This window comes from Zonotrichia albicollis, chromosome 33 (assembly GCF_047830755.1).
Source record: "Zonotrichia albicollis isolate bZonAlb1 chromosome 33, bZonAlb1.hap1, whole genome shotgun sequence".
Taxonomy (NCBI): domain Eukaryota; kingdom Metazoa; phylum Chordata; class Aves; order Passeriformes; family Passerellidae; genus Zonotrichia; species Zonotrichia albicollis.
In genome coordinates, this window is record NC_133851.1 from 3,774,108 (window position 1) to 3,789,148 (window position 15,041).

At 65.4% G+C, this 15,041-nt stretch overlaps 2 protein-coding genes across 4 annotated transcripts; one reads left to right on the forward strand and one right to left on the reverse strand.

The window, feature by feature from the left end:
- Nucleotides 1-27: 27 nt before the first annotated feature.
- Nucleotides 28-4,285, reverse strand: MFSD5 (major facilitator superfamily domain containing 5). 3 transcript variants are annotated; one of them, XM_074530672.1, is made up of 2 exons: nt 4,095-4,285; nt 28-2,902 (listed from the first exon to the last, which is right to left on the reverse strand). In XM_074530672.1, the coding sequence occupies exon 2, from the start codon at nt 2,876-2,878 to the stop codon at nt 1,562-1,564; it is 1,317 nt and encodes a 438-aa protein (XP_074386773.1). In that variant the 5' UTR covers nt 2,879-2,902; nt 4,095-4,285; the 3' UTR covers nt 28-1,561. The 3 variants fall into 3 exon arrangements, with proteins under 3 accessions (XP_074386773.1, XP_074386771.1, XP_074386770.1); XM_074530670.1 differs by lacking the exon at nt 4,095-4,285 and adding an exon at nt 3,624-3,963; XM_074530669.1 differs by lacking the exon at nt 4,095-4,285 and adding an exon at nt 3,693-3,958.
- A 2,879-nt stretch (nt 4,286-7,164) lies between these two features.
- On the forward strand, nt 7,165-14,516 carry RARG (retinoic acid receptor gamma). The gene is given in 9 exon segments (XM_074530674.1): nt 7,165-7,517; nt 9,834-9,886; nt 9,888-9,980; nt 10,616-10,757; nt 11,121-11,275; nt 12,066-12,242; nt 12,786-12,990; nt 13,516-13,674; nt 14,325-14,516. Coding segments are annotated over 9 exon segments (1,281 nt in total). The 5' UTR covers nt 7,165-7,396; the 3' UTR covers nt 14,501-14,516.
- Nucleotides 14,517-15,041: the final 525 nt, after the last annotated feature.

The window sequence follows — 15,041 nt, forward strand, 5'->3', positions numbered from 1 at the left end:
GGGGGAGGAGCAGGACTTCACAAACACTTCTACTGGGTGGGTTTATTAGAAATTAATTAAGTTATTAATACGCCCCCACCCCCATGCCAGCACACAGGGCTGGTCACAGGCCACAGCTGGTCTGGTGTCCCCAGGTCCCCTCTGCTGTGCTGTGGGGGAGGTGGCACTGTGACTGTCACAGCCCAGGGGTTACCTGGGGGTGCACCAGTGTCCCCATCCCCTCGTTATGGGGGTGACACCGTGATCTGTCCCAGCTCAGTGTCACCTCGGGCTGTCCCCATGTTGCCACCCAGAGCTCGTTGGGATGGCATTGGTAATGGGTCACCAGCAGAGCTCTGTGTCACCATCGGGGTGTCCCAGTGTCACTGTCACCTACATTTCATTATGGAGGTGACACTGTGACCTGTCACAGCTTAATATCACCAGTGGGGTGTGCCAGCATCACTGTTACCCACAGCTCAGCCATGGGGGTGACACCGTGACCTGTCACAGTTCCTTGTCACGATCGGAGTGTCCCAGTGTCACTGTCACCCAAAGTCCATCATGGGGTGGCACTGTGAGCCACTGCAGTTCAGTGTCGTCAAGGGGTGTCCCAGCCTCCCACAGTCCACTGTGGGGTGACACTGTGACCCCTCACCGCTCAGTGTCCCCATGGGGAGTTTCTGTCACTCACAGCTCAGCACGGGGGTCACATCCCTGTGACCCCACCCCTGCCTGGTGACCCCAAGGGCTTGTTCCGTGTCCCTGACCCTGTCACATTCTGGTGTCCCTGTTGAGCTGCCCCAATGTTCCTGTCCCAGACAGGTGTTACTGTCCTTGCCCCCGTAAAATCCCAGTGCTCCATCAAGCTGTCCCTGTGTCCCTGGTGTCCCCATTGAGCTGTCCCGGTGCTCCTGTCACTGTGACATCCCAGTGTCTCTGCCCTTCTCATATCTCAGTGTCCCTGTCACACCTTGGTGTCCCCACTGAGCTGTCCTGCTGTCCCTGTCACACCCCAGCATTACACCCCTATGTCCCTGTCCCACCCCGGTGTCCCCCTGGAGCTGTCCCAATGTCACTGTCTCTGTCCCACCCCAGTGTCCCCATCGAGGTGTCCCAGTGCCCCTATCCCCATGGAGCTGTCCCAATGTCCCTTTATCTGTCACAGCCCAGTGTCCCTGTCCCACCCTAGTGTCCCCATTGAGCTGTCCCAGCGCCCCTATCCCCATGGAGCTGTCCTAGTGTCCCTGTCCCACTCCAGTGTCCCCATGGAGCTGTCCCAATGTCCCTGGACCACCCTGGTGTCCCCATGGAGCTGTCCCAGTGTCCCTGGACCACCCCAGTGTCCCCATGGATATGTCCCAATGTCCCTGTCTCTGTCACAGCCCAGTGTCCCTGTCCCACCCTGGTGTCCCTATCGAGCTGTTCCAGTGCCTCTGTCCCCATGGAGCCGTCCCAGTGTCCCTGTCTCAGCTCAGTGTTCCTGTCACACCTTGGTGACCCCCTCAAACTGTCCCAGTGTCTCCATCAGAGCCAGGTGTTGCTGCTGAGCTGTCCCAGTGTCCCTGTCCCAGCACGCCTGTCACTCCCCCGTGTCCCCCTCGAGCAGCCCCTCGTCCCCCACCCTCAGCCCCTCGTCCCCACGGCTGGTGCCCAGGACGCCCCCGGCCGCCCCCAGCGCCACCAGCGCCGCCAAGGCGGCGGCCCCGAGCACGGCGCGCGTTCCCGCGGGGTCCCCGGGCAGCGCCGGCAGCGCCAGCGCCACCGCCAGGCCCAGGGGCAGCCGCAGCCACCGCGCCCCTCCCGCCGCGTCCCCACCGCGCTCCAGCCGGCGCCGCAGGAACGCCATGGCCGGGAAGTAGATGCCACAGGAGAGCTGCAGCAGCAGCACGGCGAGGAAGTCGCCGGCAGCGTCCAGCGGCAGGGCCAGCAGCACGAGGGCCAGCGCCAGCAGCAGCACGGAGCCGGGCAGGAGCCGCAGCGGCTGCAGCCGGAGCCTCCCGGTGGCGCCGCGCCGGAACAGCGCTGAGCCCGCGGCGCTGGCGGCCGTGAACGCCGAGAAGGCGATTCCTAGCGGGATCCCGTGCGGCTCCAGCACGGGTGTCCAAAGGAAGGCGAAGATGAGCAGGATGCTCTCCACCAGAGCCTGGACCAGCCCCAGGAGCAGCGCCCGGGGCTCGGACACGAGGCCCCGAAGGCCTTCCCCGCAGGCCTTCCCGCAGGGCCGGCTCTTGCCGTAGTTCTCATCCCAGTTTTTCGCAGCGAAGATCCCCGAGAGAGCCAGGAAGGGCAGCGCCGCCAGGAACGGGGCTGCGGGGCCCAGCGGCAGCACCTCGGCCAGCAGCCAGGCCAGCAGGCCGGCTGCCACGGCCAGGCCGCTGTTCCAGAGCGCCACGCGCGAGAAGGTGTCGGGAATCCACTCGGCAGGGAAGTCGTGGCGCTCCAGGTGCTCGTGGAGGTACCAGGACTCAAAGGCCGAGAAGAGCAGCGAGGTGCCGAATCCCGCCAGGACCCGGGCGGCCGCCAGGGCCAGGAAATCGTGCGAGAGCTGCAGCAGGCAGGACACGGAGCACAGCCCCGAGGACAGCACACAGGACTTCTTCCGGCCCAGCCGATCCACAAACACCCCGGAGACGAGGCCGAAGGCGACGTTGGAGGCGAAGCCGCAGGAGTAGAGGGCGGCGATCTGGCTGCGCAGGAAGCCGCGGCTGTGCAGCAGCTGGAAGAGCAGCGGGCCCTGCAGCCAGTCGGCGGCCAGCGCCGGCAGATAGCCCAGCAGGAAGCGCCGCTGGAAGCCGCGGAACGCGGGGTTGGAGGGCGGGGGGCGGCGCGGGGCCGGCTCCAGAGCCAGGCAGGTGAGAAGGAGGAGGGCGAGGGCAGAGCAGGGCAGCAGGAACATGGTGGGGAGGGGGCTCAGGAGGGCCTGGGGAAGGGAAGAAGGGAGATCAGCACTAGGAGGAACTGGGAGAGTCCAGAGACGCCACCCAGGTGCCCTAAACTCCCCAGACAGCCCAGGGGTTCTCTAGGGACCCCCCACCCCACAGGGACCCCCAGCATCACTGATACGTCACACAGTCCCCACAGCTCCTCCCAAGGCCACCCAGACCGCCCCCCCAGGCCCCACAGAACCCCCACAGACCCCAAACCCCCCCTGTCAGTGTCCCTCTCACACCTTGGTGTCCCCACTGAGCTGTCCTGCTGTCCCTGTCACACCCCAGCATTACACCCACCCCTGTGTCCCTGTCCCACCCCGGTGTCCCCCTGGAGCTGTCCCAATGTCCCTGTCTGTCACAGCCCAGTGTCCCTGTCCCACTCCAGTGTCCCCATGGAGCTGTCCCAATGTCCCTGTCCCACTCTAGTGTCCCCGTGGAGCTGTCCCAGTGTCCCTGTCTCTGTCACAGCCCACAATCCCCCACAGACCCCCATACACCCCACGCTCCAGATTCCCACGGGCCCCACACAGAACCTCCACAGACTCCCCATAAGACCCTCACAGAACCCCCACACCCCCCTTACAGGACTCTTGCACCCCAAATCCTCCTTAAGCCCCCCATATACCCCCTACAGCGCCACACAGAGCCCCCTCCACTTCCATAGCCCCCCCCCCCGACCCGAGAGTTGCCCCATAGGATGCCCCCAGACACCTCTCAGACGCTCCAAAGCCCCTCCATCCCTGCCGGTAACCCCCGGGTCCCTCAGGGTTCCCCCCATACCCCCGGGCCCCGCCAGCGTCGCAGCTGCTCCGCGGCGCCTCTGCCGAGCCACTTCCGCTTCCGGTCCCATGGGCGCCGCCATGTTGGCCCGTGTCACGTGAACCAGGGCCCCGCCCCCTCACGGGCCCCCCAAGGTGCCCACAGAGACCCCCGGGGACCTGTGGGGACACCCAGACAGCGCACGGGGGATTGCGGAAACCCCTGAGTGTCCCCCACTGTATCCCGCGCGGGGGTTTTGCGGCATCCCAGCCCAAAGAGCCGCCCCCTGGCACGCCGCGGGGGGTTTGTGGGGACCCCCGCCCTCAGAGAGCTCGAGGGAAGAGCCTCGAGCAAACCCCCCCGGTAACCCCCGGTACCTCCGTGTTCCGGTACCGTTGGCTGCCCTGCCCGCCCCTCACTCACCGCCTCCTCCAGGGGTCCGCGCCGCGGCGCGGGAGGGCCGGGCCCCCCTCACTTGAGGCTCAGGCGGGGCCGGGGGGGGACGCGGCGCGGGGGGGGGCAGCATCGGGGGTGACACGGGGGAGGACAGGCGGAGGGGTGGCACTGGGGACAGGCGGGGGGATGGCACTGGGGAGGACAGGCGGAGGGGTGGCACTGGGGACAGGCGGGGGGATAGCACTGGGGACAGGCGGGGTGGGCGCAACAGGGGGGGCGGCAGGGCGGGGGGTGATACTGGAGGCAGCAGGGAGGGGGGTGACACTGGGGGTGGCAGGGCAGGGGGGGACACTGGGGACAGCAGGGCAGGGGGTAGTACTGGGGGAAGCACTGGGGTGGGGGGTGACACTGGGGACAGGCGGGTGGGGGGCACCAGGAGGGGTGGCAGGGCAGGGGGCAGCAGGAGGGGGCGCAGCAGGGCGGGGGGTGGCACTGGGGGCAGCAGGGGGGGGCTGAACAGAAGGGGCAGGGCAGGGAGCAGAGGGGGGGGGCGCAGCAGGACGGGAGGTGACAGGGCGGGGGGCAGCGCGGGGATGTCCCCCCGCGCCGGCGGGGCCGGGGTCGCGGCCAGCCCAGCCCCATGGCCGAGCCGCCCCCCCGCAACCCACTGCCCCCCCCCTCCGGGGATTTACCGGGCAAAGCGGCTGAGTGGGGGGGGGGGGGGGGGGGCACGTGGCGGCACCCGTGGGTGAGAGACACGGGGACATGAGGACACCGAGTGGGGCACAGGGGGCATGGGGACACCGGGGACGTGGGGAATATGAGGGTGGGGGGACATGGGGAGGACCTGGGGATAGGGGGAATGCGGGGGGTACAGTGGGGCGGGAGATATGGGAGAGCACCGGGGACACGGGGGGGCACAAGGGATACGGGAGAGCACAGGGGGACACAGGGGATATGGGGGTGCACAGTGAGCACAGGGGGGCACAGGGGATATGGGGGGCGCCGGGGACACAGGGGGCACAGGAGACATTGGGGGGGCACAGGGGACACGGGAGACATGGAGGCAATTGAGGGCAGGGAACATGAGTTTGGGGGCACAGGGACATGGGGGACACACAGGACACGGGGGACGCTCGGGACATGGAGGACGTGGGGATGTGCGGGGACATGGGGAACACAGCTTGGGGGACACAGGGGACATAGGGGTGCACAGGGGACATGGGGGACACGGCTGGGGACACGGGATTATGGAGGCATGGTAGGGCACAGGGGATACCGGGGAGACACGGAGGAAGGGGTTATGGGACACGCGGCAGCATAAGGGACACTGGGACATGAGGTCGCAGGGGACACGAAAGACATGGAGCAACACGATTGGGTGGTCCCAGAGTTATGGTGACTTGGGGGTCACGGGGATTACGGGGGGGATGCTACCGGGGGGACACAGGTTGGGGACATGTGGGACACGATTGGGGCTCACAGGGAATTCTGGGGGCTGTGGGGAGACGTGGGGGGACAAACGGGAGAGCAAACGGGGGACACGGGGGTTGGCGAGACACACGGGGGGGGTCCCAGCGTGGCAGGGGCAGGGCCGGGGCTGCACAAAGGGGCCATTGAGCTGCACTGGGGGAGGGGCGGGGAGAGGAATTTCCACCCAAAACTTTTTCCATGAGCCCATTCCTGCCCCTCCCCCACTCCAGCTCCTCCCCTCCCGTTTTCCCGGCACGGGGCGGGGGGGGGAGAGGCGGGGTGGAGTGGATTACACGCGTGTCCGGGCATGGGGACACGTGTGTGCATGTGTGTAATGTGCAGGGGCACACCCTGCACACGTGTCCTCATGCCCAGACATGTGTGTGGTCACTGGAAGCTGGGTAAAGGTGTGTGACACGTGCAGTGACATGTGACCATCGCATGTACAGGTGTGTGACACGTGCAGTGACATGTGACCATCCCGCGTACAGGTGTGTGACACATGCAGTGACATGTGACAATCGCATGTACAGGTGTGTGACACCCGCAGTGACACGTGACCATCCCGTGTACAGGTGTGTGACACGTGCAGTAACATGTGATCATCCCATGTACAGGTGTGTGACATGCCTTTCTCTACATGTGATCAAGCTGTGTGCAGGTGTGTGACACATGCAGTGACCTGTGCAGTGATCCTCTGTACAGGTGTGTGAGCTGTGCAGTGACCTGTGTGGTGATTCCGTGTACAGGTGTGTGAGCTGTGCAGTGATCCCGTGTGCAGGTGTGTTACTCCTGCAGAGCCCCAGAAATGCAGTCAGGCAGGCGGTGCTGGCACAGCCCTTGCACACCCAGACACAGCTGCACACACTCACGCACACCTTTGCACACCTGGACATGCTGGCACACACCTGTCCACAAACACACACTGGGGGAAGTGACAAGGGGGTTGGAAGAGACTGGGAAGGACCGGGGAGATGGCGGGGGACTGGGACAACTGGTAGGACTGGGAGGGATTGAGGGGTGACAAGGGGACTGGGAGGGACTGGGAAGGGCTGGGGTAGTGACAGGGAACTGGAAAGGACTGGAAGAACTGGGAGGACTGGGGAGACGGGTGATGACATGAGGACTGGAAGTGCACGGCGTGGAATTGGGAGGGACTGGGGAGGGCGTGACGACGCGGGGAGTGGGAGGACTGGGAGGGGCTGGGGGAGACAGGGGGCGGGGCCTGGGTGCCCCCCAGGGAGGGAGGACACACGGAGGGGACAAACACGCCTGATACCGTGTGACATATGTGACACGTGTGTACGCCACACCGCGTGTCCGCGCCCCAGACCGCGCCCTCTGCTCCAATCCCCGTCCATTCCCCATCCAGCGCCGCCCATCAGTTCCGCCCCTCGCTCAGACCACGCCCCCTGAAGCGCCCGGGCCCCGCCTCCGCTCCGCCCATCCCTGAGGCCGCGCCTCGTTCCTGCTCAGCCCGGCCACTCCACGCCCCGCCCCTTCCAGGCCCCTCCATCTCAACCCCGGCCCTGTTCCCAATTTAACCCCGCCCATTTAAGCCCCGCCCATACTCCATCTCTCACATTCCAAACTACCCCGCCCCTCCAGGCCCCGCCCCGTTTCCCCTCGCCGTTCACCACCTCCCACCGAAGCCCCGCCCTCCGCCCAGACCCCGCCCCATTCTCCGCGCGCCTTTCAGCCCCAGCGTGTTCAGGCCCCGCCCCTCGCTCAGGCCCCGCCCCCAGGCCCCGCCCCCGCAGCCGCACCCTCCGGGGCTGCTCGGGGCCGATCGCGACCGGGGCCGATCGCGACCGATCGCGGCGGGGCCGAGGGGCCCGGAGGGGGCCGGGGTCGCCATGTTCGGCTGCGTGGAGGCGGCGGCGGCGCCGCGGCGGCTGCACGACGTGACGAACCGCGGGGGCTGCGCCCTACGCAGGGTCCCGGTGCCCGCCGGCTGCGGGGGCCCCGCCCGCAGAGGTACCAGGGGGGCCGGGGGCGAGGGGCGAGGGGGATCGAGAGTGCCCGAGGGGTGGGAGGGTTCGCGAGTGGGTGTGCGGCGGGGGGGGCGGGGAAGCGCGGCCAGGTGTGAACTGAGCGTGCAAACGGGTGTGAGAGGGAATGCGGGCGTGCCGTGGGTGCGTGGGGAGTGTTCGCGTCGCGAGTGGGTGCGAGGGGTGCCGGGGAGACCCTCTGGGCGTGCGAGTGCGTGTGCAAATGAGCGTGAGCGTGCGCTGGCCGGGCCCCGCGGGGGTGACTGCGCGGGAGGGGCGGGGGTGCGGCTGCGAGTGGGTGTGGGGACCGTGGGGGGGTCGGGGCCGTGGGGAGGGGTCTCCGAGAGTGAGCCCGAGTGTGCCAGCGAGTGCCCAGAGTGTGCGGGGGCCGGCGTGTCGGGGCGGGCGTGGGGTTGGCCCCGTGTCCCCGGGTGGGTGCGTGGGTGTGTCGGGAGCGGGGCTGCGAGCGCGTCCCGGGGTGTGAAGGCGCGGGAGGGGGGGTGAGAGTGACCCGAGAGTGACGCGCGTGGGTGCCGGAGCGGCCTGGGCGTGTGCGGGAATGACGCGAGGGGGTGGCCAGGGGGCGAGTGAGTAAGGGGGCACATCCCCAAATTCCCCCTAGGAGGGACCCAGGGTGGCGGGGGCACAGGGGCGCGGGGACCGCACTGAGGGAGTCCCTTTGGGGGCTTGAGGGACATGGAGCCTGCTTTTGGGGGAGCTCCGATGTCCCGGAGCCCTTTGGGGGGGCAGAAATGGGGACCCGGTATTGGAGGGGCACAGAGACATGAACCACACAGGACACTTTTGGGGGCGTCGGGGTCCTGGACCCTGCTTTGGAGGGGCTCGGGGGCCCCGAACCTTGTTCTTTTCGGGGGGTCGCCGACCCCTTTGTGAGGGTAGAAAGAGGCACCCGGTTTTGGGGGGCCCACGAGGGAGGTCCTGGGGGCCCCACAGGAACCCTACCGTGTACATCTGGGCACAAACGGGGTGGGAGGGGACAGAGTCCCCTAAAACGCCCCTAATTTCCCCCCTTCCACCTATGCCCGTGGTGCGTTGCCCCCTCCTGTGTCCTCCCCCCTCCCAGTTCCTCGGCCTAACTGGTTCCAGTCGTGGCCGCGCCCGCGTCCCCCCGCGTCCCCCCCGCGCTGCCAATGTGGCACTTTAACCCCTGCGAGGCTGCTCCAAACCCGCCCGAACCCCCCTTGGCGTGGGGACGGGGGCGAGGGGGCTCCTCTCGGCAGGGCGGGGGGGGCGTCACCCCCCGGGCTTTGGGGGGAGCCCCTGTGGCCCCCCCAAATTCCACCCTGGGCGGAGGAACTTCACCCCCCACCTCCCCCCGTTTAAGGCCTGATGGGAGACTGCCCCTTGGAGCGCGGAGACCCCAGAAAACCGGGGGGCCCCACAGGGTCGTGGCCCCCGCCGATGTTTTTGGGGTGCTGGTTTTGGGGGTGTGGATGCTTTAATTTGGGTTCCTCCCCCTTTCAAAAACCAAACTTTAAGAGAGAACACGCACGGTGGGGTCCCCCAAATATGCACCCCGCAAATGAAACCCCCTCCCCACCTCAACCCTCCGCGGGGACTCCCCAGCATTGATGCGGGAAGGGGGTCAGAGCTAGCCCTCTCCAAAGCTGGGGTGCGCCTGGGTGGGTCCCCGTGCCAGGGGCCGGAGCGTGCTCCCCAATTTCGGCCTCGTTTTTAGGGTGGGGTCCTCCCCCGCCCCCCCCCCCCCGGGTTATTTTGGGGTGCCCGTGGCACGCGCTGGGCGGGGTCCCCCTCGCTCCCCCTTTCCCCCGCGGTTACAAACGCGCCGCTCGAGGCCGGAATTTCCTCAATTTCAGCAATTTTGGGTTTTTTTTAGCAAAACACACAAAACCTACCCAAAAGAAAAAAATCTGAAACCAGCCAGCCCTCCCCCTCTGCCGACCGGGCTGCGCGTCGGGGGCTCCTCCCTGCCCCCTGTGTCACCCCCGCACTGCGCGGGGGGATTGGAGGGGGCTGGGGACCCTTCTCCCGCATTTTGGGGTTTGGGGAAGCTGGGTCAGTCCCCACGCCAGGTGTTGGGGATCAGAGGGGAGAGGGTGAACGCTGATATGTCCCCCACCCATGGTGGAGCCCCGGGATTCCAGCCCCGATTTTGGGGATTTGCAATTCAGATTTTAGGGTGGAGGTGACGGCAAGACCCCAAATATCACACTGAAGCCCCCTGTGCCTCAGTTTCCCCCACGCCCTGTTGAAGGCTGGGGTCTCTTTGGAGAGGGGTTGAGAGGGGCTGTTTAACTCCCTCCACCTTTTGCCCCCCCAGCCCTGGAGCCCTCCCCTGGCCGGGTTTTGGGGGACACGGGCCCCCCCTCGCCACCACCCCCCCCCACGCGTGCACAAGCCGTGCTTCGTGTGCAGCGACCGCAGCTCCGGCTACCACTACGGAGTGAGCTCCTGCGAGGGCTGCAAGGTGCGGGGGAGCTGGGGGCACCGGGCAGGGGGACCCCCGAGACACTGAAAACCCTGGGGGGGACACTGGGGACTCCTGAGACAGTGCAAACCCTGGGGGGCGGCATTGGGGACACCCCTGAGACACTGGAAACCCTGGGGGGGGGAGCACTGGGGACCCCCCGAGACAGTGGAAACCTGGGGCAGGGGGGGCACTGGGGAGCCCTGAGACACTGGAAACCCTGGGGGGGGATACTGGGGACCCTGTGATGGGAGGGGGGGCAGTGGGGACCCAGCACTTGGAGGAGGGGGGGTCCTGGGGACACTGGGGACCTGCCCCAATAAAAGGGGCTCGCTGCAGGCAGTGGGGATCCACCTGAGGAATGGTGACCCCTTGGGAGAGTGGGAATCCCCCAAGCACTGGGGAGCTGTAATGGGGACACTTGGGGACGTCACGGACGCTGTGGGGTGAGTGGGACCACGCCTGGGCGACGGGGACTCCTTCCTAGGCCAGTGGGCACCCCTGGGGAAGTGGGAGTCCCCCAAGCCGTGTGCCCCACCCTGGGATACTGGGGAGCCTTACTGGGATCCTTGGGGGTGTGATAGTGGTGCCCCCAGTTTGGGGGTGCCCCCTGACCGCCCGTTTTCCCACTGCAGGGCTTTTTCCGGAGAAGCATCCAGAAGAACATGGTGTACACGTGTCACCGGGAGCGCAACTGCCAGATCGACAAGGTCACCCGCAACCGCTGCCAGTTCTGCCGCCTCCAGAAGTGCTTCCAGGTCGGAATGTCCAAGGAAGGTGCGAGGGGGTCTGGGCCGGGGTCCCCGAAGTTGGGGACCCCCCCCCCAAACATTGCTGAGGGGCCCTGGTGGTGCTGTGGTGGGCCTGCGGATGTTCCTGTTCTTGGGAGGGACTTGGGGAGGATTTGGGGCCGTGGAGGGGACTGTGGGTGTGAGGCTTTCCCTCCTTGGTCCTGCAGAGGAGTTGCCTAAAATTGAGACCCCCTTCCCCAAAGCTTTGCTGAGGGGTCCCAGGGTTCTGGGGATGCTCATAGTGGGGATGTTCCTGTCCCATGGGGGGATTTTTGGGGGAGGAAACCCCACCTGGGAGGGGTCTGAGGGGGCACACCAATGCCCCCAACCCCCAATGCCACCTCCCCAGCCGTGCGGAACGATCGGAACAAGAGGAAAAAGGAGGTGAAGGAGGATTTGGGTGGGGATGAGCTGAGCCCCGAGCTGGCCGAGCTGGTGCGCAGGGTGAGCAGAGCCCACCAGGAGACCTTCCCCTCCCTGGGCCAGCTGGGCAAGTACACCACGGTGAGCAGGGCTGGGGGTCTGGGGGGAGCAAGGGGGGTCCCCATCCCTCCCCCAGCCCTTGGATCTGGGGCAGGGTCGCTGCTCCCTCCTGATCCTCCCAAACATGAGCACTGGGGGCAGCTGGGGTTGGGACATGTTCAGAGGGAGTGGGGCACCAGGTTTCTGTCCCCAGGGGGTTTTGGGGGTCCCTTTGGGAGTGACTCCAACCCCAGCCCTCACGCCTACAGTTGGGTCCCTGTTCCCTCCTGATCCCTCCAAACCATAAGTGCTGAGCACTGAGGGGGCTGGGAACAAGTTCAGGGGCACTGGGACATCACTGGGGGTCGTGGGTGGTGTTTGGGGGGTTACTTATGGGAGGGACTCTAATGCTGGAGCTCAGAGCGGGGTCTCTGCATGTCCTGACGCCTGAAAACTCAACTGCTGAGTAAGGGGGGCAGCTGGACCTGGGCGTCACTGAGTGCCAGCACTTTCCAGGGAGTCCCAGCAGGTCCTGAACCCCCATAACTGAGCTTGTGTCCCTCATAAATTGAGCACTGACCACATGGTGCAGCTGGATCTGGGGGTTACTGAGATTGGGGTCTCAGGTGGTCCCAGTGGTCTCAGGGAGTCCCAATCCACCCTGAACCCCCATAACTGAGCCCATCCCCCCCCAAAACCTGAGTGCTGACCACTGGGTGCAGCTGGACCTGGGGCTGTGGGACAAGTTCAGGGTGCTGGGGTTGGGGTTCCAGGGGGTCCCAGGGGCTCCTGAACACCCCCTAACAGCCATGCTCCCTCCCCGTGCCCCCAGAACTCGAGCGCTGACCACCGGGTGCAGCTGGACCTGGGGCTGTGGGACAAGTTCAGCGAATTGGCCACCAAGTGCATCATCAAGATCGTGGAGTTTGCCAAGAGGCTCCCAGGCTTCACGGGGCTCAGCATGGCTGACCAGATCACCCTGCTCAAGGCTGCCTGCCTCGACATCCTGGTGAGGCTTGGGGGGGCTCCGCAGGGGGGTCAGGGGCTCCTTGAAAGGGCTTGGGGTGGCCCACAATGGTCCTGACCTCGCCACCCCACAGACAGATGTCCTGGAGAGGGGCTGGGAGGGCCTGGCTGGGTTTGAGGATCCCTTGGTGGGAAACTTTGGGGTCCCTTGGGTGCTTTTTGTGACCTTGGGCTATTTTGGGGTGTCCCTGACCCCGACCCCCACCCAGTGCTGTGTCTGTCATGTGGCAGACCCAGAACAGGACATGACAATGCTCCAGGATGGGCAGATCCTGGGTGGATTTTGGGGTCCCTGCCCTGCAGATGCTGTGGATCTGCACCTGCTTCATTCCAGGGCAGGACACAGTGATGGGATGGGCTGACCCTGGGTGGATTTTTGGTGTCCCTGGAGGTGTTTTCCGGCCCTTCTGTGGATTTTTGGTGTCCTTGTGTGGATTCTATTGCCCTTGGTGACCCTGGATGGATTTTTGGTGTCCCTGGATGTATTGTGGTACCCCTTGGTGATTTTGGGGTCTCTGCCCTGCAGATGCTGCGGATCTGCACCCGCTACACGCCGGAGCAGGACACGATGACGTTCTCGGACGGGCTGACGCTGACCCGGACCCAGATGCACAATGCGGGGTTTGGGCCCCTCACCGACCTCGTGTTCGCCTTCGCAGGGCAGCTGCTGCCGCTGCAGCTCGATGACACAGAGACCGGGCTGCTCAGTGCCATCTGCCTCATCTGTGGGGGTGGGGACATGGGGGACATTGCAGGGACATTGTGGAGGACAGGGGACTGAGCCAGGGCTGTTCATCTGTGGGGCTGGGGACAGGGGGGACATTGCAGGACATGGTGGGGGACAAGGGACTGAGCCAGGACTGCTCATCTGTGGGGCTGGGGACACATGGGGGACATTACAGGACATGGGGTGGACGGGGGACTGAGCCAGGGCTGTTCATCTGTGGGGGTGGGGACATCGGGAAATGGGGGGGACACGGGACTGAGCCAGGGCTGCTCAGTGCCATCTGCCTCATCTGTGGGGGTGAGGTTTTGGGGGACATTGCAGAGAGGTTGGGAGCATATCAGGGCTATGGCAGACATTGGGACATGGGACTGAGTTGTGGCCGCTCAACCGCGGAGATGGGGACATGAGGGGATACTGGGGGGACATGGGGATCTCTAGGACAGGAGATGGGCGTGTGGGGACATGGGGACACAGGGATGGGGGAAATGGGGACAATGTCTATGTAGGTGGTGTCTCTCTGTCTCCCCAGACCGGATGGAGCTGGAGCAGCCCCGGCGTGTGGAGCGGCTGCAGGAGCCGCTGCTCGAGGCTCTCCGGGTCTATGCGCGGCGCCGGCGCCCGTGGCAGCCTCAGCGTTTCCCCCGGATGCTGCTCAAAATCACTGACCTGCGCGGCATCAGCACCAAGGGTGAGCAATCCCCGGGACCCCCAAACTGCAGCAACCCTGCCAGGGCCCCAAACCCCCCTTGGGCATCCCCCTAAACCCCCCTAGCCACAGCAATTTTCCCAAACGCTGTTCAAAGTCACCACCAAAGGGGGCAACCCACAAACCTTCCCCGGACCCCTCCAGGACCCCAAAACCCATTAGGACACCCCTAACCCTGCCCCTGGCACCACAGGATTTGAAGCTCTCAGGGAGGCACAGTTGAAGGTCCTGGGGATGTTTCAAGGTTTTGGGGGCGGGGGGCGTTTGAAGCTCATTTTGGGGGTGTTCAGGGTATCTGGGGAGGTTCAAGGTCTTGAAGGCGTTGAATCTTTTGCGGGGTTTTGAAAGTTGGGGACTGTTGACATTTGGGAGGGCGTTGAAGTTCATTTTTGGGTGGGATTCAAAGCCTCAGGGAGATTCAATCTCTTGTGCAGCTTGTCAAGGCTTTGCAGCAATTGAAGCTCATTTTGGAGGTGTTCGAGGTCTTGGAGGGGTCCAAGCTTTTGAGGGTTCAGAGTTTTGGGCAGGAGTTGAAATTTGAGAGGGTGCTGAAGCTCATTTTTTGGAAGGGGGTTCCATCTCTCAGGAGGGGCCCAAGGCCTTCAGGGGTGTTGACATTTTGGCTTCCCCAGGGGCAGAACGAGCCATCACCCTGCGCACGGAGATCCCGGGGCCGATGCCCCCCCTGATCCGGGAAATGCTGGAGAACCCCGAAATCTTCACCGAAGTGGGGGGAGATGCACCCCCTCCACCCCCAGACCCTCCTGCCGCCCAGGACAGTCCCCCTGGCCCCCCCACATCCCCATAGCCCCCCCCAGCTCGGGGGGGGATCTCCATAACCCGTCCCCAGTGGGGTGGGACATTCAGAGCTGCCTTCCAGGGAAGCTGCCTTCCTCCTCCCTTTTGCTCTGGGGAGGGGGAGCTCCCCATAGTGCCCCCCCCTGAATTTGGGGAAGGGGGCAGAGACTGACAGAGCAAAGCTATTGCCTTAAGCTGGGGGCGTCTGGGGGCACCCCTCGAACCTCAGCTTCACGCCAAAGCCCCCTCAGACCCTGCTGCCACCTCCCCTTGTACTGGGGGGGCTGTGAGGGGGGGGAGAGTTGGGGCCCCAGCACCTCCCCACCAAATTAATGCCTGACACTCCCACGGTGCCCCCCCATGGTTTATTTATTGGACACAGGGTGGATTTGTGAGGGGGTACACACCCCCCTTCTCCCCCAGAACATCCTGCCCCCCAAATCTGGGGGGAAATGTTTATATTGGTGGGGGGCGGCTTGTGGGTTTTGCTTTTTGATGCTGTTGGGGTGAGGTGGAAAACCCCAAAACTGCCCTCCCCTGGTGCCCCCCCC